Source organism: Thunnus maccoyii, chromosome 20 (genome assembly GCF_910596095.1).
Source record: "Thunnus maccoyii chromosome 20, fThuMac1.1, whole genome shotgun sequence".
NCBI classification, from domain to species: domain Eukaryota; kingdom Metazoa; phylum Chordata; class Actinopteri; order Scombriformes; family Scombridae; genus Thunnus; species Thunnus maccoyii.
The window spans coordinates 15,732,615-15,757,884 of NC_056552.1; the positions used below are offsets into that span (position 1 = coordinate 15,732,615).

A 25,270-nucleotide genomic window follows, 5' to 3' on the forward strand; every position below is an offset into this window, starting at 1 on the left:
AACTTACTGGTGACCTAAAGGCTAAAACAGGGCTGATGTGATCTTGTCTTCTAGTATTTGTTAAAAGCTCAGCAGCTGCACTTTGTACCCGCTGAAGGTGTGAGATCATTTTTTTGGCTTAACCCTGAATACAATGAATTACAGTAAAATAACTGATATGAAATAAAAGCATCTAGAGATTAGACCAAGAAAGAAAAGACCTGATTTTTGAGATGCTCCTTAATTGATAAAAACATGATTGAACAACGATTGTAATTTGTTTTTCAAATTAAAGGTCACTGTTAAATATTACACCCAGGTTTCTGGCTGCAGGTTTGATATTTGTAGACAAGGATTGTAGACAAGTGCCAACCCACTTTTGAAGGCCATCCTATAGGATAGAGTGATCACAGTGTTAAATGCAGAGCTCAAATCAAGAAGAATTAATCACCAATCAATCACCAGCATCAGCCGTAAGTAAAAGGGTGTTTGTCACTTTGATGAGAGCAGTTTTGGAACTATGATGTGCATGGAAACCTGACTGAAATTTGTCAAAAATGTCATAATTATTCATAAAAGAAATCAACTGAGTGGACATTCTTCTCTTAAACTTTTGATAAAAATGGTAATTTAGGGTCTAAAAATGGGTCTAAAATTTTTTTAAATTGGTAGGATCAAGGTTAGGTTTCTTGAGCAGTGGGTGCACTGCTGCATGCTTAAGGCAAGAGGGAACACAGCTGGTGAACAGAGAGCTATTTACAATAGATAAAATAATGGGACCAACACTGTTAAAAACCTCTGAGAAATCTGGCAGGCATAAGATCTGAAGGACTCGATGAAGGCTTTAATTTGACCTTAATGACCTTAATTGTGTCCTTTAAAGTGTACAATGAAAGGGCCTCAAAGTTATGGCACAAGGCAGAGGGGTTCCAGTGTGGAGAAGAAGGGTCACTGGTGGCATGACCAATCTAGAGTTTTATTTAATTTATTTTGTTTGTGAAGAGGGATAAAAATTGCTCACAGATCATGGGGGTGGCTACAGTTTGTTGGCTAGGAGGATTAATTACGGATTCAATGGTTTGAAAAGAATTCTGGGGTTATGACGGTTTCCCTCTGTGCTATGCTTTGCTTTAGGTAGAAACAAAAGTGAGACTTAAAGGGGGTTAAAACAGGTGATTTATGTCTTCCATTTCCCTGTTTGTGTTTGGTACTTAGTATTCACACGCACACTGACAAATTCTCTCATTTTCTCTACCCTACGGTAAAATGTTCAACAATTTGCATTCAAGAACAGGTTAAATAAACTGATACTGTTTACAGATTACATCTTTAACGTCTGAAAATCTTTTTGTCATACCTCAGTTAAAACTGACGTAAAGAAGTAATGAGACTAACAAGGTGGGGCATCTGTAGCAAGGAGAGTCATTGGCTTGAATGTAACTTAAACAATTTAACCTCAGCTAACCTCGTCAGTTGGGCTGATACAGTTTCCAAGCTGTATTATTTACTTCACTTTAACCATTTCAATAATTACACTCAAATTAAGAATGATCTGAAAATGACATAGACATTTGTCTAAAATTTTGATATGAACAGGAAGCAATAGTATTGGGGAGTGCTTTGGGTTGACTGTAAAAAAAACAGTTATATTCATTTACAATGTTGTGTACATACATTTACAGTATACATACAATATTTGAGGAATGTGTTTCCCTTTAAGATGTGTAATAGAGAGAGGTGGATGCTGGTTGTTGTTAGTTTACCAGGTATTTCAGGTTAGTAGCCAACACAGTTATGACAAAAGGAGTAGAGCAGGAAGTGAGTGTGTGTAAAAGGTATTACTCATATTGCAAGTATGAATGTGTTTATACAGTCACATGGTGGCGACTCAGCTCACTTTTGAGGTCAAAAAGCAAGTTCCCTTAATGTAAACCATTACATTTTAGGGTGAAGACCTGATTCAACGTTAAGGACGTGGGATTAGGTTAATGTTAGGGTTCAGCAAGAAGTGGTTGGGGTTGGTGTAAGTCTGCAGGAAATTAATGTAAGTCAATGTAGTGTATTTGAAGTGATGAAAACACATGGGTGTTGCAATCTGGGTGAAGAACTGTCTTGTTCAAGAGGACATTTACAGATTGGCAGGTTAATCAAACCTCAGATGTTCTGCTCACACTAGAACTATTCATGATGCAAAGAACAACATTTTCAGTCCAAAGATGAATAACCTCAATCCAAAAGAAAACCAAAGGATGCATTCAACCTACAGTATGTCCTGCCATCTGCTACTGTAAACATGGTGGTTAATGATATGGTCAGGCATTTAAGCAGTGTTAGTTTGATATAATCAAATAGAATTATCTTTATCCAAAGAAAGAAATTCATTAGTCAGAGGTTCACAAAAACACACAGACGCAATACAAAATTACATAAAGTAAAACAACAGAGACAATTCTTAAAAGCAACAATACCAAAAATTGAATAATAAAATAATAAATTAAAATGCATGACAATAAAACTTACACATATTCACCAGTCACAAACGGTGCAATAATGCAGATAGCCATCATTACAGACGGCACAAGAATGAGAAGAATGTTTAACAGGAAAGCTGCATCTTATAGTAAAAACTGTTACCAACTGTTTCTTACCAAAGAGAATAAAGAACAGAATAACTATTGGCTGGTTATGTAAGACAATAAAGAAAGCCATGCACGAATTCTGTTCATTCCACTTTTTCAATGTTTGTTTTTCATCAAATGTATAGAATCTGCTGGAGTCAGTAATAAATCCAACAAAAGGCCTGCTGTGCATTGGTATCTAGAAATAAAGATTTTACAATTTCATGCAGACAGATTAATGGCTATTTTGAGACATCACAGTACATGGGGGCTTTAGTGGACTGGGTTGGTTAACATGATGCCTCAGGTATCAAGAAAAACAGGTTTGGAGAGGGAGTGGTAATGGTAGTGGTTTATTAACAGAGCATGTGTCATGGGACATACAGTAAAGCAACACTCTGCACTTGGTGAAGGAAAAAAGCTGGTGACAGAACAGTATGGCACTCTGGACTGCATGGACACTCTTGATGTATACAGTCCTAACTGGGCAGGGTGAGCCTTTACACTGAATCTGTTAGGTACACCTGTACAATCTATCGCAAACCAACACATTAGCCCTGCAATAAATCCTCTGTTTTCAAGCTTTTAGTTTCTGTGTTGGAGCTGTTGATTCAATGTTATGGTCATTTTTGAGGAAGTGGTTAGTGGCGGTGTTGCTCTAGACTGTAATATGTTGAAATGTCTGTCTAACATTTTTCTTTCCTTTTATAACAGTACAGAATATAAGAAACACCTCTAAATATGATGTGAATATAAGCTTTATGAAGCTTATTGAATGGCAGGTGTATTTTACAATTACATATATGTGTGTATTTATGTATTTATATATAAAACTGGAAAACATTAGATTCCCCCTGTTTTCTAAAATGGTTAAATTAGATTATACTATTTTATTATACAAATTTAACAGCTACATTAATTTCGGAGGCTTTTCTTTGACTATTCTATTTTGTAGAAATTTGAACCTATATATCAAGAGATATCTTTATCATTCATTTTTTTTACAGGAGATTGCCCATCTTCCCCTCTTTATTGATTTATTAAATATGAAAACTGAGAATAACATATTTTTAAAAAAATGGTTAAAGTAATTACACACACACACACACACACACACACACACACACACACAAATTGAGGGATACAGATGAAAGTAAATTTCTCACTTCTCTTTCCTACAGGGTCAGAAGCTCAGGGTAAGTACAGTCACATTTTATATATTTCATACAGTCATGTAAATACTCTTGTTGATCAAGAAATGCACTGAATCTATGACAGAACTAACCCTAACTACAGCTACAAATGAGAAACAGTTTTAGCTGCACACATGAATCATCCTAACTTTACTGTGTATCTACTGACAAACAGTCATCTACGTTCTCTCAGATTGCGGAGTGGCACCTCTGAACACAAAGATAGTGGGTGGTGAGAATGCCACAGCTGGGTCATGGCCCTGGCAGGTCAGTGTGCACCTTACTAATGCGAGGGCTCACATCTGTGGAGGGACACTTATCAGTGACCAGTGGGTACTCACGGCAGCCCACTGCATCATAACGTAAGACAAATTCATAAAACCCTCAAATTCCCTGATATTTTTCTCTTTTGTTCTTGCTTCATTTCCTGTGCTTAAACTTCTCTCCTGAACTCACTATGGATCCGTCTGTTTACAAAAATATAGACCTGAATCTGATTGGACTGGACAGAAACCTAAGCCTGAATGAACCAAAGTCCAGAAAAAGTGTAGAACAGTCACCATTTGCATCTGTTGCCTTATAAAGCTCTGTACCAGATGGGAAACCCTATGATTAAGAAAAGATTGCCTCTTTATTGTAGCTAATATTATTATTACCTATATTATTATATTATATAGCATTACAGGAGTCTAACTTTTCTCTCTTAGAACAGTATTGTTTTTTCCATGGTAGCAACACACAAAAAAAGAGCACACAAATATGTAAATGCCTATAATGAAATTTGCAGGTATATTCTTACAGAAAGAAAATCTATAGCCAGCATGTCTTCAATGCTTTTAAAATAACATTCAAGTCACTAATTTGTTGCATTTTTACTGTTGTCTGTCCTTGTAAGGCCTGTGCAGGGGGCTAAATGTACTCCTAATTAAGATTGAAGACAGCAGATGGCCAGAACTAGAAAACAAATTCAATAAAAAAGTAGATATTACAGAAAGATTACAATCACAAAAAGATGATACCACAAAAACAGTTAGAGCAAGGGCATTGGAAAATTAATTAGCTTAGCTGGCACAGTAACAAGGAAACTGGGTTCACAAAAATATAGACAATCAGTCAGATTAGTCCCTACAGGAAATACAGCATGGTATTTTCTTTAGTAAACATACACTGAGTCCACAAGAGTAAAAGTAAAAACAGTAAAATACATAACAGGTTAGCCCAACAATAATTGACAGTTACCTTGATTAACATTAATTCTTCTGGTGTTACATCAACAGTCACAGAACAGCAATAACCAAAAGAGGACATATTTGAATAACTAACACTGACACTTGGGGGATGGAAAACAGATACTTGTCAGTATTTGCTTGGTCAAATATCTGACAAAATGAACTGGCAATGAACTGTGTCAGTTAGGGTAGCTACAAGCAACAGGGGACCTAACCGCAACCAACTGCTGGTGGAGGAATACACTGCATGACTGAACACACAATGCTACTCTGACTTTTTCTTGCGTTGAGCTCAGTATCTGTTGATTTTGTTCCAAATTTTGCATAGACCCACAACTGGTAGCAATTTGAGTCTGACCTAACCTGAAATGAATGAGAACTTGAATAAGTGCACTTGAGACATGTTTCAGGACAGCTCAGATCATGTGTGTTTCTTGTTTTGGGTTAGGGCTCAGACTGTGGGTGTGGCTTAGACTCTTGCATTTTGTCTTCTTGTACTTAACTGAGGAACTGAAATTTAACAGCCAAACCACCAGTCTGCCGATTTAACTTAACCATATATAGTCTGAATAACTTGAAAACAATACACAGCGCGACAGCTAAAACAAACGCCCCCTTTGTGTATAGCTGCCAAAGACACAGCCACACTGAATCACCCTCACATATATGACTAATACCTCATCTCACTTCTGTGCTGTGTCTGAGCAGGCACTTCTGAATTTCAAAGTTACCCAATACAACTGGAGTCTACAAATTACTCGACATACTGTCTCTACATCTCATGCTCTTTGATGCATGGCCAGGCATGGCCAACTAAACTCAAGCTTGTTCTGATTGACATATAATGGTTTGGCTGGAAGTTCAACTGAATTCTCAGCTATTCAGCCACATTCATTGTTTATCTAACTCAGTGAGAATGTGATCATTGAATTGTCCTTGCCCCTGAACACACACTAGTTGACTGGACCACAGTGTTCTTCATCAAAAAGCATTTTTTTCAATTATGCTCATAAAGGGACCATTGGATAAATACAGAAAATATGATATTATTTATATCATAAATTAGGCAAAAGATGTAATCAGCATTCACTGACCGATTTAATAAATTAGAGTCTTTTTTTAAAATCTAGAAACTCTCCTGGTTCATGGACTCTTTACTTCGGAAGACTGACTCAGACTGGCACTAATGTTCATGAGGAATCCCGCACTTTGACCCAGATTATAGTCCATCCTGACTACAACAACACCTTGTATAACAATGACATTGCCCTGATGAAGCTGAGCAACCCTGTCACTTTCACTGACTACATCAGACCTGTCTGCCTAGCAAGTAACTCCAGCCAGTTCCACAACTCTACCCCATGCTGGGCCACTGGCTGGGGCAGACTTGGAAAGGATGGTGAGTATCCTGTCAAGTTAGCTTTTAATGTCTCCCTTTAAAATGTGTTGTTGTTTAGCTGATTTGTTGAATTAAGTTTCTTCTTGACAGTTAATCCTCCACAACCAAACCCATCTTTCTCTACTGAATTTTTGCCAGGTCAGCACGGGCTGTACTGTCAGATAAACACATCAGTATTAATTTATGGTGCAGGAACTACCGTACTGCATTGTTCTTGTTTTGTTTACCTCAGGGCAGATATGAAACAAGTTTAAGAGTTTAAAAATGTAATTACAATCTTTCTCATTACTGTATTTCATTACATTTTTTTTATTTATTTCATTGTCAATTTATTAAGTGATTTATTTCTCTAGTTGCCTATTTTATTTATGTATGACCATCTAGTCTTCGATACCATTCTGCTAGCGTGATGAAAAATCATCAATTAACAATAAAGTAATAAAAGTTACTTTTTTGAGAAAAAGTAAAACCATCATTTTTATTTATTTTCAGCCAATGGAGCGTTTCTGGAGCAGGGAAGACACCTGTTTTTGTTTTTTGTAAATTAAATTTTTTATCATTTTGGAAACACAGTACATTTATGAAACTGTACTGATGATGTTTGAATTCTTCTTTCCATAGTCTCATTGCAAGTTGTTGTCAGTGCACTAATACCTTCTGCAGTATACCAAAAGATTCTCACAGATGCAGAACAATCAGACATTATCTCTTTGAGTGATTCATTAGGTTTTCTGTTGAGAGAAAATTCACTCAAATCCAGCCTTCCCCAAAAAAGATATCCCCTCAAAACTGTGCAAAAAAAGGAGGAAATAAATAGTGTGTTGCCTCTGCAACACGTGTTGCTGTTAAAAAAAGAAGAGCTATGGAACCAATTTTGTCATAATTTTGTGTTTTTATCATTTTATTTGTAAGACATAAATCTTGTGATAAATAATATTTCGGAATTTCTGAACCTGAATGATTAAAGGATTTCCCTCTCTCTCCCACAGAGCCGATGGGAGCCTTTGAGAGACTGCAGGAGGTTCAGATTCCTGTGATTGGAAACAAGCAGTGCAGTTGTAACTATGTCCAAGTACCATCTGCAAACATCACTAACAACATGATTTGTGCGGGTCAAGAGAACAAAGGAACATGTCAGGTTAAATAATAACCTATTGTTGTAATTTCTGAAGTAGCAGGACCGACTTTTTTTAAAAGTTTTTTCCTTACTTGACAGTCCCAGAACATGAGAAGAAACTCCTAACACATGCAGTTAAAATACTTCTCTGGTCTTATGTTCTGGTCTGTTCTTCATTGATAGTTTTAGCACCACAATGTATGCGTTGGAGATAACAAAACTAAAACTTTTATATTTTGCTATTAAAATGTTATTGTAAGTGAGATTGTGTGGTTTGCAAGTCTTATTCGGTGCATGTTACCAGTATTATCAATCAACAGTTCGTGTTTTGCCTTTCCATTTCAGGGGGACTCAGGTGGACCTTTGCAATGCAAACAAGGCTCAGTATGGATCCAGGCGGGCATTACCAGTTTTGGAGTACCTTGTGCCCTGGCTGCTTTCCCTGAGGTCTACGCTCGAGTGTCCAAGTACCAGACTTGGGTCACAGATCAAGTGGCAGGGGCAAAGGTTAACTTTGTGACATTCAACTCCAGTGGTGCCGACCAAGACAGCAGCTTTGTTTGTCTCAGCACTGCAAACACAACGGCTCCAACCCCGTCCAACACAGCATCAGCCATTGCCACTGAATTGTCATTTGTTGTCATCGTGCTGACTTTGTTCCTACAGCACATTTTAGCTCTGTAGCACAGTTTTGCACTAACAACTTGTACAAGCTGCACTATTAACTTAACATTACTGTTGCAAAAAATCTTTTCTGTAAGGAGTAGCTAGGGGCGAAGTACAAGTGTGGTGAAGTACAAGTATTAAGTAGCACAAAATGGAAAGCACAAGCACCTTAAAATTGCACCTGCTAAAAAAGTTTCTCCTACTACCTACTAGGCGACATGGAGACACTCAGCAGGTCAAGGTTATGGGTATATTGTGGTAGATCTGTGATGGTGTGTCAACCTATCTGGTGGGGGAAGGAGAAGTATAGACCAGAATATCTTCTAATAAGTACCTTACAAGTCCACCCTTTCCTGCAAACACTGTTCTCATATGATTTTTCAGACTTCCAAGATGAAAATGAAAGATAGCAGTGCAGCAAGGTTCATCAGTTGCGTAATATGTCTGAGATGTTTACTTTATGTGGGATGATGATGTTATTTTGACTTTTATAATACAAATTATACATTCAACATTATAAGATGGAGATTATCTTTATGGATCCCTGGGGGAATTGAGTCACTGGAGAACATGACATGCATAACATAAAGTTCATACTGTGTAATAGGGATGTGCAGAGAGCCCAGTGTTTGTATTTGTATCTGTACTTGTTGAGGCAGCAAAATTATTTGTATTTGTATTTGTATTTGAATAAAAGTGGAAAGAAGGTTAAAAATCCCATTTTTGTTTTTATTATGCTTTTAATTTTAGAAAATGAAAGTGTTACAATAAGTGTTCATGAATAAACTACCTTACAAAGAAGGTCTCCACACTGGGTCTCGAACTGGAGTCTCCCAGATCATCGATGACTGCGCTGACTACTGAGCTAACACTTTACTTTTCTTCCCAAAAACAAAAATTTAAAAAATATTTGTAGGAAACAAATATTCGTATAAAACTCATTATTTGTGCTTTGCCGAATAATGTATTTGTATTCGGGCACACCCCTACTGTGTAATAAACTGATATTAATGTAGGCCTAGTTAAAACACTACAAACATCCAATAGAATACTTCAGCTTGGCTTTACATTCATGAAAACATATCTATGTAGCATCAAGAATTTAAAGTCAGTTATCGAGATGGTGACTACAAGTTACTAGGTCTGAGAGTTTTCATAATGTTAATTAGGCTTTCAAAGGACAAGAAACACAGTCTTACTGAATAAGGCCCACAGGCATACCATCATAATGTTGGGTCTCACTAGCTGACCACATGTTTCAAGACTAAGAAACAGCAGGAGTCCTCAAGAAACTCCACCCATGGATCCAGGTTATCAAAACTAGAGATCCCCCTCTTATCGCTCTCTTTCACCTCCAGCTGCTGAAGGAGCAGCTCTCAGCTCCTCTTTTCTCCTCACAGCTCTCTGCTCTCTTGTGTGGCCTACTCACAGCAGACACACACAGAACTCTTTCTTTACGGCAGAAGATGTGAGAGCCTGCCTAAGACTCAGAAACTAAGTTTTCTTGTGCCTGCAGCTACCACACAAGTCTGCTGGCTGGTTTACAACAGTTAGTTGCCACTAACTCTACACAAAGGACTGGACCTGGGACCTCTGACCTGCACGACTGGAGCACCAGACCTACAAAGCAAATTCTGCATCCTTTCAGCTTTGGAGCCAAATTCTTCTCAGCCTGTCTCTTCCATGGATTCACCAGCTAAGAAGCAGAGCACCACAAAGCATCTCTTTCTTCATTGACTGGTAAAATTTGGGCATAGCCTAGCAACATAGTGAAGCATAGCACAGCTAAGCAAGAGTGTCTAACTTAATCAATATACTGTATATGTATTGAATTGGCTAAGGATATTCATTGAGCTATCGTTGTGATGTCCTTGTTGTTGCATAGTCAGGTTATTGCATAGCCACACCGCTAGGTTAATGTTAGCATGCTTAACACATGTTACATCCAGTAACTAGGCCTTGCATGCAACTAACCTCTTCCTAACCTGACACCTCGATCCTACACCAATTGGCCTTGAACAGAGAACCACACAGTTAAGAGGTTTAAACCTACTTTTGCAAACTTTGGTTCAGGCAGCACATGTGGTTCAAGACACCACATGGTCTGGCCTTTTGTCCCTCTGGTTCTCTTTGTCAGCCCTATTGTCTGCATGCCATGTGCTCAGTCACCAAGTGACTGCAGCCATCTTGCCATTGACTTTTCCACACACACTCACACACACATACACACTCACACACATACACTTGTATATAGGTACACTTAGCTACCTTAAAATTGTGTGTTTTGCTGTTTTACCTTTTGTTAAATAAATGCTTTTGGATATACCTGTTGTCTGTTTTCATGTAGCACAAGAATGAGTTTTGCCAACCTCTGCTCTGCAAAGAACTCCAAAATCCTTCAACCTTAACCAGCTATTGATACGGTAATTTTGTTTATAGTTATTAAGTTAATTGTTAATAAAAGTTTCAAATTGATAGATTAGTACACTTTGAGACTGAATTGGCTATCTTTTTCTCTGACTCCAGGGTGGTGCCCCGTTATTATTAATTCTTATTAATAATTTTATTGATTTTAATAATTAATGATTATCTTTGATAAGTTAGTGCATGTTAAAATCTGTTAGTGCATGTTAAAATCTGTTGTGCACACTAGAGCCACTAGACGGTGCCGTAGCTACCACTCTTCTACAAGAAGCTACCCCCCATAGTGTAGGCCACCTCATTATTTGGTTAGGCTAGTGTACTGCCCAAACTACACTACAAAGTGTCTGCCATGCAACACCATAGCCAACCACATTGTTTTGTTGTAATAGTCAACTGTTTAATCTAACCCTCCATTCCAGAGACAACAATGGAGAACCCCTGAGTAGAGCAGTTTATTTCTTCCCTAGCACAGAGCCTAGAACCTGGCTACCCAGAATTCATCAGCAGGTTGAATTTCAGTGAGTGTAGGAAAGAGATAGACTCACTACTCAAAGATAGGAATGATGCACAGACCGCATCCAAAGACCCATTATTATGCTTGCCTCTGAACTTCCTCAGGCAAACCAGCCTTGCCTGTCAGAGCAAAGCAGCCCTAGAAAAGAAGATAGATTTCCTTAGAGTGCAAAATGCTTGCCTCCTCGACCAGGTTCAGACGACCAATAAGAAATCCATGCGCTATTTAGAAGACCTGCACTCAGCAGAGTTAGATCTCTGCTCACACAAGGAGGGATTGTTAAGGCTTAGGTCAGAACGTCCTGCCCCACTACAGTCATTCAGCCAATGTGATTCCAGTTACTCCAATTCACACTCCTCCCATAATGAAAGGTTAACTCCCTCTCCACTCAGTAGATGGGAACAATTCCCAACCGACCCTAAGTTCTTGGGAATTAAGTCAGCTTCTCAACCTCCACTGAGAGACAGAGCTAACAGCCACCTGACTTCCCATCTCTCTGAAACAGACACTGAAGAGAGATGTGGTTTATCCTCTAGAAGATATTCTGCCCAGTGTTTTTCTCAGCCACCACTATTCATTCATCCGTGCTCATCCTTCCGAAGGGGGGACTATAACATCCCAGAACTGTTCAGCCTCTCCTCTGCACTCATTCTATGGAAAGTGATAACAGTTGTTCAGCCCCTGCCCTTCAATCGGAGAGAATTGTAGCACGTGATGCACATGTCCATGATAGTGCTAGTTTAGTCTTGTCTTCATCAGAGATGAATTCACAGTGTCCCCGCCTTAAAGTGCTTGAGCTTATAGCTAAGGACATTGATCATTTTGACCCAGACAGCTGTAATCACCACACTGAAGATTACTTTAGAGAACTAGAGTACAATCTAGTTGACCTGCCCCATGCAACCCAAAGTGAGAAAGTTAAACTTGTGTGGAAAACCAGCTCTAAAGCTGTACACAAGTTTATACAATCACAACCTTCCAGAGTCAGAAATGACTACCAAGAGCTCCGTCAAGCACTAGTAGAAGAATTCTCTTTTCCTGCTGACGAGACCACATCAATGGTTGCAGCCCTCCAAATTAAAGATTCCCGTTGTGAGCATCCCAGGGATTATTACTAACATTTGAGGCATGCGTACTTCCAGGGCAAGAATGCACCAGGCTTAGAAGAAAACCCCACCTTCAAGTCCTTATTCTATCTATCTTATTGCAGAACCTTCATCCATGCGTACGCACTCACGTTGTACTTATGACGCACCAAGGTAACCCCTCACTGCGTGAGATAAGAAAGATGACACAGGTGGCTTGGGAAACTGCTGTCACTTACAAAACAGGAGGGAAAACAATTGAGCCTGCCAGCTCAAACACTGAAGCGTCATACAGGTCTGCTGCCTCAAAAGATCACCCTTATAACAGTCCAAAGGGGGTTGACAAAAGGCAGCATAGGGACACTGAGCATAACCGCCATGTCCACCAACTGTGTTGAGATTCAGCATTCACACAGTAGAAGCTTTAGAAGGCCATACGCAGAGATTCTGGCCCAGAAGTGTGACCAGACAATGGACAGATCAGATTATGACCACAGCATCTCTGACCACAGTTCAGTACATGGTCACCATCTATCAGACAGTGACAGTGCCTCTGACTGTCTCTCTCCCTCTGGCTACACGGAGCATTACAGCCCTGAGCCACAAGTTAAAAACTTAAGGCACAAGAGCTCTAGAGCTCACTTCTCACGATTCTAGATAACAACACAGTCCACCCCTGTGCTGACAGTAAGCCAGATACCAGTGTCTTACTTTTCCTGCAGTTACATAAGCAAACTTGGGTTTGTTAGCAACAGTAGCAACCTCAGTAATTCTGAACTCAGTAATAGCCAGACAGCCTGCTATTAGTTGAGAAAAGCCTAAATTATAATTCAGCTCAGACACCACTGGACAATTGGATCAACTCCTTGGTAGTATTTTGTCGATAGGACTATGCAAAACTTTGCAAAACACTAGCTCAAGAAACTTATTATGTACTTTCAGAAGTAGTCATACACATGTCCTCACCCACCACAAGTTTAGGACATTAACATAGTGCCAAACAAAATGATACAGCCATTAAGACTTTGGGATTTTTGGAAATGCGATGACATCCTTCTGCAGCAACACCTGCCTGAAGGACAAAATTGTAAAGTCTGCCAAGATCAGACTACTACACTGAGTACTCAGTATTGTCATCAGATCCAATGAGTGAAACAACAAACACTCTTGGACACTCCAGAAATGGCTTTATCATTTTAGGTGTCACTCTCTCTGCATCTCATAACAAATTTACACCACTAACATTCCTGTTCTCACTAACCCCAAGGAGTAATGAGAAACAGATTGTGTATTTAGGACTATGCCTTTGATGTTTTCTGTCATATTTTTGTTTTGTAACTCTGACTGTTCTTGCCTAGCCAAGATTGATAGTGTCGACCACTGCCCAGACATTACAAACTTGAATGAACTGACAAATGAACTATTTCAACTGTGGACATACAGTACATGTATGTTTGTGCTCCCAGGATCACACGTCAGGTGCAATCCTGGGACCAAAGGGGGGATGTGGAACTGGTCAGCCAATACCTGGCTGTGTTTCATTCTATGGTTACCTAAGAGGTTGGTTGAATCATAGATAACCTGGGGCAAAGATGAGTGTCTACGACCCATGATCAGAATGTTTGGGTTAATTGGCTCAGAATCTGCGATGTCTGAGGAAAGGTATCCTAATGGCTTTGAGTTTAAGGATGCCTTCCACTTCTGTTCACAGTGCAGACAACAGTCTCTGTCTCAGTCTGCTCTTTGAGTATGACTATAAGGGCAGTTTTGATTGATTTGACCACTCTTTCCCAAACCCCACTGAAATGGGGTGTGCTGGACCTAGGTGAAGGAGAGTAGCGTCATGGTCCTGGATGATGTGTTTAGTCAGTGCATGATGTGTGTCCAATCCGGTGGGATGGATGGCATTGATATCTAGCTGTTCCGCCTGACGTAGTCTTCCTCCTACTTTAATAAGACCAGTGGTTTCCTCATATTCAGGAGCCAGTGATGCCAGACGACTGTTGGAGGGCACAGTCTGTTGGATTTAAGACATTAAAACTCTTTTGGGAAGGATTCATGTTCATGCCAAAAGGAGGTTCTCTGCAGCTATAGAAACTGCTACATATGGTGCTGTACTGACTGAGTGAGGGCCCAACCCCATGCAGGTATCTAGCTGTTGCACTGACAAGCTCCCTCCAGGTGGTGAACTTACTGATGTCTGGAAGCTTGGGCATGGGACCGATAGTTATCTGACTGCAAAAGGCAGATTTTTTTTAGCTCCATGCGGTCTTGCTCAGAAGCAGAGACTCTTTTTTTGGGGCCACTCTGGACGTGGTATGCACACAGGAGATTAACACCTGCTTGGTGCTGTTCTCCATCCTTAAGTAGATTATAGAGCCATATGCGTGTTCGGAGGCTTCGCAGAATATGTGGAGGCTGAAGGTATTATGTGATCCATCGATACTATAACACTTGAAGATTTCAATGTGTTCAACAGTTGGTAGTTCTTGCTCCCAGGAGTGCCATTTCTCTAGCAGCTCAGGTGGATGGATCACATTGTCCCAGCTGGTATTCCCTATCCAAAGGTCTTGAATGAGTACCTAAGGGGTTGAAGAGGCAGGCAAGGACCTTGTACACATTCCACATTGTTAGTTAATATCTCTCTATCTTCTGAGGTCGGTAGCTCAGGGAGTCTTGGAGACAATTCCAATGCAGCCCCAGTGTTAACTCCTGGAGGTCTGTGCTATGCTGTGATAGCCACAGCTTGGTGCTAAAAGATCGGGCCTCGGGTGGGAGATGCTCAAGGACCTTTGGTACAATGGAGGCCCACTGGCAGATTTCCAATCCTCCCATGGATAACAAATGGCATAGAACATTGATGAGATGTTTTGCTTCCTCAACTGAATGGGTGAAGGCAATTGTCCACATAGAACAACTACTCCACAGATTTCTCCAATAGGGAGTCACAGTGTATATTGTGCAACAGGGGTTGCAAGTAGTACCAAATGGCAACACCTGCAATTAGTAGATGGTTGGTTCCTCACTCTACTGCATATCTCTCCACAGGAAACGAGGCATGGGATTTTCAGCTGGCAAAAAGCAGATTTGATGGAACATGCCTTTTATGTCACCGCTGATGGTGACAGCATGCTAGCGGAATCTAGACACCGAGGAGTGATGGCCCTAATGTAGATCCTGGCAGAAGTAGATTGTTGAGTGACTGTCCCTTGTGTTGGAATGAGCAGTTAAATACAGTCTGGTCCTTGTTGTTATGTGACACCACATAGTGAGTTATATACCAGGATTAAACAGACTGTTCTGCTTCTTCAGGTGTCACGCGTGCTGCATACCCTGCCTGTTCTGGCTTCCTCATCTAATTGTAATACCGATCAGCACATCGGGGATCCTTGGCCAAATTCCTTTCTATGTTGCGGAGGCTATGCATTACTGCATCCTTCTGAGCCTGAGGGGAAGTGCTTCAGCATGTCAAAGCAAAGTGGCAGCATAATGATGCACACCATTAACTTCAATCAGAGAGGTGGAGGTTTCCAGGAGTAGCAGAGCTTTCTGGTCTTACTTTGATCATGTGGTGAGCTTCTTGTTGATGTAGGGGTGTAGGGGAGATTGTCTACCTGCCAGAACCGTTCTACATGCTAGAGCAGCTCTACCGAGGGAGAGATGGTGGAGATGTGCATACATTGATGCTGTGAATGTAAGGGATCATCAAGGATTGTTGGGCCTTGGAGAGTCCAGCCAAGTCTGGTGCATATGATGACAGGACTTCCCTGAGGTCCAGTCTGCACAGATTGGATAGAGGTGATCGGATGAGGCAGATCTGAGCCTATCAGCAAGTGGTTGTGCGTGGTCAATCTGTGGAAAGGGTAGTTGAATGAGGTACTTGTATCAGGTTTGCATGGAAGCCACAGGATAAGTGTGTTCAGCAATGCCCTAGCTTTTTGCAGTGAATGCCCTGTATATCTGATATTTCTTAGCTGGTCTCTGTATGGAAGACACCACCAGACTAACAGCAGCTCCATCAAGTTGCACAACCTCTTGATGCATAGTTTGGACTGCAAGAGTTTCTGGCTCCTGTGGAAGGTTCAGTTGTTTGATGGCTTGAGGCAGGATGATACTCCTCCCTGACCCATCATCTAGAACCACATAGATCTCAAGTCTTGAGCATGACCTTGGTTGAATGGTTTGGTCTGTCCAGATATACCTTTGTGGTAGGTGCAGAGACCCTGAGTATGCTCCTCTGCTTATGCTGAGCTACCTCATAGGGTGGTGAGATGCTGCTCTTTACATACTTTTCAGGGTTATTTGAGTGTACATGCATCTGATGCATGGGTCCAACCACACCTCAAACAAAGCTGTCCGTCCTGGATCCACTTAAGCACCTGCTCTGTGGTTAACTTCTTGAACTCAGCATATGCATTCAGGAAATGGTCTTTCTTATTACAATACGCTTTCAGCTTAAGAGTGGACCTAGTTTGGCCCGTAGGTTCTGAGTTGCAGGGTCCGTCTCCAATGCTATAGAGGAAGGTAGAAGGCTTCTCCTTTGGCCTGGTAGATGGATCTTGGTCTTTTCTGCACCTCACTGTGATAAAGTGCAGCTGCCCTGCTGGGTATATGTTTAGCCTGTGATTTCATCTGCAACCATGCATCCAGATCAGGTAAGGTGTATGTCTGGTCTGTGCTGCTCTGAAGGATACCACGGTTCAGGCAGTATTCAACAAAGCCTTCTCAGTAAGTGGGTGGCATCTTGCTAAACAGCCGGTCTGCATGGGATCCACATCTTAGTTCATAGCTATTTTGTCTTTAAAGGGATTTCAACATTCCCACAGAGTGTACAAAGAGAGGGCAAATGTGTCAAAGGCTTCTGCATCACCAAATTTCAGAGCAGGGGAGTTGAGGATTATACCAAGCTCATATTTCACAAGCTGGCGTGGTTGTCCATATTTATCCTTATTTATCCTTTATTATTTGTCCTAGAAGAACCTGATACTTATATTGCTCAGTGAGATGACTATGTTGGTTCAATAAATTGTCTAGACCCATTTTTAGGATAGCAAAGTCACTCTAACAGCCACTATCAAAGTAGGGCAAACTTAGTTTCAGAATCCTATTGCGCCTTGGTTACAGGTTTGGCTATGAGCAATAATGTTTAATGTTCAATCTCTGACTCATAAAGGTGGTTGGGGGGGCTCTGTGTCATTAGGGTCCATATCTTCGGTTGGTAACTCAATCTGGCTCAAAGGACCATATAATGAAGGATGAGGGATCCTCCAATGAGGTTACTGGTTCGAATAGATGAAGATTATGGGTGTACGAATCCAGGCAGAGAATCACAGGAACAGGCCTACAGTTTAGCCCTTTGTTGGTCAACCAATTTCCACTCTTGCTGTATCACTGTTACATTTACATGTAACCAGGTGCAGGACTTTACACATGTGGTTGTGGTTCTGGAAACAATAACGATAAATGATAACTAGTAAGTCTGTATCCAACAAGTAAACTTACTCAGTACGGGTATAAACTACCATAAAGCAAACACAAATTATTATCAATAAGGCCATTAATAGAGCTTGTCCATGTGCTACTGCTATACAGATGACCTCAACTCAAAATGGAAAATTTGGTAGATTATTGCTTCAGTAAATGACAGATTGATAAAGGGATTATTAACATAATGTCTAGCATACCTACTAACAATATCCTAACTCAGTTAGCTTAGATGAACAGAACAATCAGTAATTCACTAGTAGAGAAATCTAGAAACATCAATTATTTACAGTTTAGTCAGTCCAGTGCTACATATAGCTTTTAGATATGAGGTAAACAAGAATTGTTGTCCAATACTGACTTTCTGGCATTCATGCATGATGTTTCAGAAGCAAAGTCAGCGAGAGCATATGTCCCTGGCCAAAGCTAGCTCCTCCATAGCACTAATTATGATGTGGTTACCACCCTGACTCAGCACTCTGTGACCAGTAGAGGGCAGCATAAGTCTACCAGTGTCTATATTCAAGGGGCTTTCTCACAGACTAATTGTTGCATCTTTAGACACAACAGCTGTATGCCTCCTTGTGGTGAAATTTCCCATCCTGTGGAACACATTGCTGCTGAGAACAGCCAGCAGCACTTAAATATACATTATTTAATAAAAAATCATTAAATAAAATATAAGCATTCAGCACATGACACTGAATTAACTTAATACATGCATGGCTGTAACTGCATAAAAGAACACGTGCAATGGATGTGTGATGAATAAAACATAAGAGACCTGTTTATCCATATTTCGCCACAAATATTACGGTTTTATTATGTACATAACACTACTGGATTGACATCTGAGTAGTGCATTAAGTGGATTAATGCACAATGAATTTACGATTATTGAAATCCATTGTGCATGACAGCTGACCAAAGCTGTTTTCCATTCACAACTTTTTACAATGAACTAACGTTAACGTATATGTTAGCTACCTTTTAAGCCAACCGTAGATGAGTGTTTCATATTCTTCATTCTGGGTGGTGTATTGACAAGCAGACGTTAGCATGCAGTTACTTTAGCTAATGTTAGTTTTAGAGTGTTGGATAAAGTTTAACCTGTTAGGGACACTAGATGAAAAGTCAGGGGCCCATTAAAGCCATCATGATTCATCCTCTGGGGACGTTGAATAAAAATACAAGGCAATAATCCACTCTACATGTCAAGTAATGCTATCTCAAAGTCAAAGATCATCTACCTGACATTGCTATCCCTAACCCCACTGCTAGCATGACTTAATATATGTTTTCTTTTAACATAACCCCATGTTTTCCAAAATAATTAATAGTATACTATTCTATGCTCAGTGAGGGGCACAGGGCAGCTGTTTTCATTTTTCATTTTTTCATCTCACTGTAACAAAAAGTCTAATTTTAAAGTTGAGAATCATCTATATACTTTATTTACTAAAGGAAAAAAGGAAGGAAAAGGAACTTATAACAACACATTTTGAGAAACAGCTAACTATAATTTAAGTTCCTCATAGTGTCTACGTTGTCCTTGTTCTTTAGTCAAGTAATATTGTTTTACTTTTAATGTATTCATGAGGGGAAAAAGTACCTCTGTTTTATACGTAAGTTTTTGTATTTTTCTTTTGCTGGTACTTCTCTCAGAGTATTATGTTTTCAGGCTAGAATGGCTGTGGCTTGTTACTGTTGCAATGACACAAAAAGGACATAAACCAACATGTTAGGGTAAATACTTTATTCCATGGTATCAGCATATATCATATACTGCATTTGGTGGAGTCAGACCAAGGAAAAAAAGTAAAAGTTGTCTAAAAACAGTGTGGGAAACAGGTGTTTAAAAATAAAAGGTAAGGGAATGGAGGCAGAACATTTTCAGTTTCATGTTGCTGTGGCAACAACCGAAAAGAAGACTTTTTTAATCTCCATCTCTCTCCTTCACTTTCTACCAAGATGCTGTTTAAGTGCTGATGTTCAATAGCAGTAAGACAGTTTCACAGGCATAACCTTTCCATACTGATGTAATAATATTGGGGAGGTGATGGAAAGGAAAATGGTGAGTCTCCATGCTTAATAAGCGTGGTTAGCCACGAACAGTGACTCTCCACCAGCAGCGCTGGCTCCAGAGGACACATATTTGCCCTCGCTGGCCTGGTGGTTGGCCTGTAAGAGGAAAAAAGGCCAGTATTATTGAATGCACAATTCAATACTGTACCACTTACTTTGAGACTAACAGTTACAGAAATCTCAGCTGCATTGCCATATATTAACACACTTTACTTTGTTATATTAACATTTTAATTACATTCACACGTACCAGAGCTCTCTTAATGAACTCTTCCTGGCATGCCTTTCCATTCTCCTTCTTGCCACCCCAGGCTTTGAGGGCAGAGGCCTGCAGGGCACGACCGTATGAGAAGGTCAGGGCCCAGGGCCTGTGCAGAGGGCACTGGTTCATGAGGTTCAGGTTGACGGAGGCCTCCTCCTCACTCTGGCCACCAGACAGGAAGGTGACACCTGCAAAGGAAGAGTGTAAGAGTTTAGCAATGCCCCACTTTAGGCATTTGAGTAAATGTCATACACAATGAAGAATTCAGCATTTTATAACGTTAGTGTACATGTCAACAAGAGAATATTATCATTATGTGCATCCAGCTCACCAGGGACTGCAGGGGGCACAGTGCGGCGCAGGGCAGTAACAGTTGCCATGGCAATCTCCTGGCCGGTGTACTTGTGTGAGCAGGAGTGTCCGGCGGTAACCATGTTGGGCTTGAGCAGGGTGCCCTCCAGGTAGACATGGTGGTCGGACAGGGCCTTGTAGACAGCAGCCAGCACCTTCTCAGTGATGTACTGGCAGCGCTTCAGGTCGTGGTCACCATCGGGGAGGATCTCAGGCTCAACAATGGGGACAATGCCATGCTGAGGAAGGCAAGGATTGTGTTAGCAACACAGGCAAGTTGATAAGAAGGAGGCTTAAAATAAGAATCACAGTGAGGACATACTGTATATATTACTTAATATGTCTTCATTGTTTCAGTGTTTTCTAAACTGTGTCCACATTTGAAAACAAACAAGAGGTTTCATGCTCCCTAATCAGCATTATTATCTACAGTATACTGAACTTTCTATGCAAAAATAACAGAAAAATAACTTTTCTTTCAATAGTGCAAAACATTAAAATGTGGTGGCTTGTTTTGAAAGTTCAAATGGTTTAAATAACTTATTATGACCCCTCAAAACCCATGCAGCAAGTGAGTGACATAATATATGCCACATGAAACAAAAAACACCATTGATGCTGCTTTTTTCATGATATACTAAGTGGATGTAATAGAAGGTGATATAGCTTTTGGGAATATCAACAAATCATTTGAAGTGTCTTTTGAACTGACATTTCTGTGTTTCACATTTGCAAAGCAAAGAGATACATGGACTGTTAAAGCGACATTTTTTTCTACTCATAATTTACACAGGTCTGTGTTTGCCATGTAGTCCTTTAAAGTTACAAAACTATACACTACACTCATTTGGTCTGTTGGTTCTTACCATCTGGCAGATGCTGGCATAGCGGGCCAGGACATTGGCATTCTCCAGGATGGCCAGTTTTGAGGGAGTGTGGGAGGTGATCTTCAGCACACAGCGCCACTTGGCAAAGTCAGCACCATCCTTCTTGTACTGGGCGCAGCGCTCATACAGTCCATCGAGACCTGTGCAAAAAAGGGAAGGACACATTGGATAAGTTAGGTACAGGTAATCAAAAATGTTGCTCTCTTTGTGTCTAAATCTGCTCTTGTCTCACCCTGGGTTGTTGTCTCGCCGTTGGTTCCGGCCAGAGGGACAACACCTTTGTCAACCTTGATGCCCACCACCATGCCTCTCTCTTTGAGGTATGCGGGGAAGGTCTTGCCACTATCGGTCTTCTGGTACATGGTCTCGTGGAAGAGGATGACGCCACCAATGCATGGCTTGACGCGGTCATCAGCGGTGAAGAGGAGCTGGCGGTACAGCCTCCTGTTCTCCTCAGTGTTCTCAGCGTTGATGCTCTGGAAGCGCTTGGCCACGCTGCCTGCAGGTTGTGGAGACAGATAAGATAGATGAAATCTGGATCCAATTGTGGACTGACGTGGTGTGTTTGTGCGAGGATTTGCAGATGGTTTCAAAGTTTTAAGTCTGACCAACCTCTGCAATTAGGCTATGACATTAACAACACATATCAAGATAGTAATTTCTCATCAATATGATAACACTGTGCCTAAAGAAATAGTTCTGAGAAATGTACATTTTAGCCACTCATATCATAACTATATTCATTATTTCACACAGATTTTGAATAAATCATCATTAGGACACTATATACTGACTCTGTTGATGTGTTTTTAGACTTTTAACCTGTTACAATCTGTTACACTTCCTTTTCAGATGAATGACCGAGTAATGATTTTTTCTACCTACAGAAAAATAATTAATTTACCGGTGGACTCATCTGCGGCGAGGATTCCCTTGCCGGGAGCCACAATCTTGTGAGCGATATCGCTGAGCTCCTTCTTCTGCTCAGGAGTGAGGAAGGGGAATGCGTGAGGCATCTTGACACTGTGTAGAAGGAGGAGGAAGACAAAGGATGAGATAAATAGGTAACATTTTCATAGGGAATACTCAGGGTCAAAATTATACAGAGGTGCAAGGGCAAAAGTTCAACAACATTCAGGTTGCAAAGTTTGACATTTGAGAATGTGGTCTTCTGAATACGTGAGAACCTGACTGATGGAAGTAGGACAGAACATTAGTTTGACTCTGTGGGAGAAGTGGTTAAACGAGATCCTGTTTGTATGGTTTGACTCTTTCCTGTCTGTCTGTATGTATGTCTGTCAGCCTAAAAAAAAACATATGAGCTGGTGTCCTGATAGTGTGACTGCAGTTGTTGCAGCTATAACTGTTGCAGCGACATAAGGCACTTTATGTGCTGGGGTTGCACATTATCCCCCAGGCACAATATGCAGTGGCATAGCGGATCCAGTGTCAGAGACCCTTCCACCCTCCTCTGCCCCACCCTGCATATATCTGACCCCCTTAAAAAATCATGACAAGCATGTGGTTGACCTATTCCATTTTCTAGCCTCTTATCCCTGACCCTTCCCTTCCTCTTCACAGCCCCCTTCCCTCCCCATTCCTCTTCCCTGCTCTTCTATTGCATTCCTCTTTCACCCTCCCCCCCACCACATGTCCCCTGGCTGTGCCTCCCCTATCAACAGGCTGAACTAAATATACACAGTGTACTACTGTAAAGCAATGGGAGCACTATGGCTCAGTAAGAAGGCGTTATATAAAAGAGAATTGTGCAATTCACACCCTACTGTTCAGAAATCATGTATTCTACAGCAATATTAATAACCAGCAAGCCTGGACCAATTTAGACACATGGTTTTTAGCAAGAACAAACCACTCAGTCAACACCGCCTACTCAGAGACAGTGCAATGGAAACTTGCATCAGAAAAAAAGAGGGTCATAGCAACTGCCAGTAATGCACTGATAGCAGATGAGCTAAAGTATTCAGTCATGGAAATAAGTGTGTTGTGTAAATACATAATGCAGAGGGAGAATTGTCATGCATAGCGTAGATGAGAAGTGCAAATAGTGAATAGTGAATGTAGTAGTGAAAATATTTTGTAATGTCTATTTTAGTGTATCAGAAGTAAATGAGAGGAAATGTGTCTTTGGGTTAAATGTTTCACTCATATGTGTCTCATGACACTCTAGCTGTCACAGTAACCACAACTTTGCTCGAGCCATGAGAATAGGTGAAGATTTTCACCTCTAGTGTGTGAGGAAAGCCATGCACCTCTTGCTATGAACAAAATATTCAAAAAGTAGCACAAAAGTCAACTGAAGTCATGTATTTGTCAATCGAGTTTTCAGTTCTTTTACCTTTGAGGTTAGGAGGAGTGCTGGGAGAAGAGAGAGGGATGGTAGAGATCCGGCCTTCGTCTGCGACACCCCTTCAGCCCGCTGGCCCTTGTATTTATCCTCCCATTGTGACCCCTCACATTTCAGCTGCCCAGCTATAAAAAGAACAGGACGCAACCAGAGACAGCTCGTGACATTCAGAGAGACTGGAGCTGGAGTAACGTGGTGGTGAGCAGCCAGTGAAAGGGCAAAGAGTGTTTCAGTGACTAGTAGAGAAAGCAACAGAGTGAGGGACAGAGAAGATGGGAGGTATAGGGAAAAGACAAGACATATGAAGATGAGAGTGAAGTAGATGAGAATGAAGTATAGCACAAAATAGATAGATAGATAAATAGATAGATAGATAGATAGATAGATAGATAGAGAACATTTCCCAGAAATATTTGAATGAGGGAATTAGCTTCACTTTGACGTCAGCGTCCGCTATAAAATTATGCATATTCCATTCACATACTGGCACCCTGTAGATTCTAGTTTTAAGCATTTTTTCAGCTTTATATTGTGACAAATAGAAGCATAGATCTTATAGATAGCCTAGCATAAATAGCATAGATCTTAGATATTGAAGTGTCAGTTAATTTAGAATTTGCTGTCTCAACAGTAAAGAGCATCTCAGCACCCAGAGGTCATTTGAAAACGTATCTAGAGGAAGATAACTCTGAAGTGCGGTGTATATAGTATGTACTAACAGCACGCACACACGCACACACTCTCACACAGAGGCTTGCAGAGCATGTGACAACACTGCTAACCTGCCCTTAGAAATCCAATCCAGACATCAACACAGTGTGCTGATCCTTGACCTTTTGATGACCTTTCTCAATCCTCTTTGCTTGGCATTAAAGGGTCAACTGGCAAGCTTTGCAAAGGTTGCACAAGCACACTGTCAAGTTGCACAACGCCTTATATATCAGTTTAATTTTCTTACTCAGATTGCTCACCAGAAAACACAAGTCACACCGTGTGAAAGGATGTGAAATTTTGCACCATACATGGTCAGAGCATTGGGTTTTTAGGGTTGAGGTAATTCACTGGTATGCAGTAGCAGCAAAAGAGGCTCAATTCCTTAAGTGGCCTCAGTGAGACAATGTGCATAGTTGTGATAAGAAGAAGAAGAAAAAAACTTTTTTCCAGATGAAGTTGTGATGAAACTAATTAATGAAGAAGAATGAGATTCTGATATAGCAGACTTTTATTTGTTTCCTTAGATAGGTGAAATACCTGTGGCACTGTAACACAAAACTTTAGAGTCATTGTACATATAGTAGGTACCTCCAAAAAACATCTATAATGTTTTTAAATGTCAAAAATACAAATAAACAGCCAACAATAGAGACAAAGTTATTTATCAGATATTGAATCCAATTATGATCCACCAACTCATGCTGTCTGCCTCTATATGGCACACTACGCCGATGCACGCAGATGGGATGAGAGCACAGAGGAAGTCCAGCAGGAAAGGAGAAATGGACCTTTTTTAGATTTTTTCCTTCATGAGACGGATTGTCTAAACAGTGCATTTGAAGGTGTTTATCTGCCCATGGTGAAGTTGGACCACATAGTAAAACTTGGTGTGTTTGTA

General features: G+C 40.6%; 2 protein-coding genes across 2 annotated transcripts; one reads left to right on the forward strand and one right to left on the reverse strand.

The window, feature by feature from the left end:
* Positions 1-3,034: 3,034 nt before the first annotated feature.
* zgc:123217 (uncharacterized protein LOC641414 homolog) lies at positions 3,035-8,219 on the forward strand. Its single transcript, XM_042398106.1, has 6 exons — positions 3,035-3,089; positions 3,779-3,793; positions 3,984-4,152; positions 6,150-6,418; positions 7,408-7,556; positions 7,881-8,219. Exons 1-6 carry the CDS (start codon positions 3,035-3,037, stop codon positions 8,217-8,219), a joined length of 996 nt encoding a protein of 331 aa, XP_042254040.1.
* An 11,230-nt stretch (positions 8,220-19,449) lies between these two features.
* On the reverse strand, positions 19,450-23,748 carry aldoab (aldolase a, fructose-bisphosphate, b). Its single transcript, XM_042396299.1, has 7 exons — positions 23,650-23,748; positions 22,198-22,316; positions 21,526-21,792; positions 21,273-21,433; positions 20,387-20,645; positions 20,044-20,243; positions 19,450-19,889 (listed from the first exon to the last, which is right to left on the reverse strand). Exons 2-7 carry the CDS (start codon positions 22,307-22,309, stop codon positions 19,797-19,799), a joined length of 1,092 nt encoding a protein of 363 aa, XP_042252233.1. The 5' UTR covers positions 22,310-22,316; positions 23,650-23,748; the 3' UTR covers positions 19,450-19,796.
* Between the last annotated feature and the right edge of the window lie 1,522 nt (positions 23,749-25,270).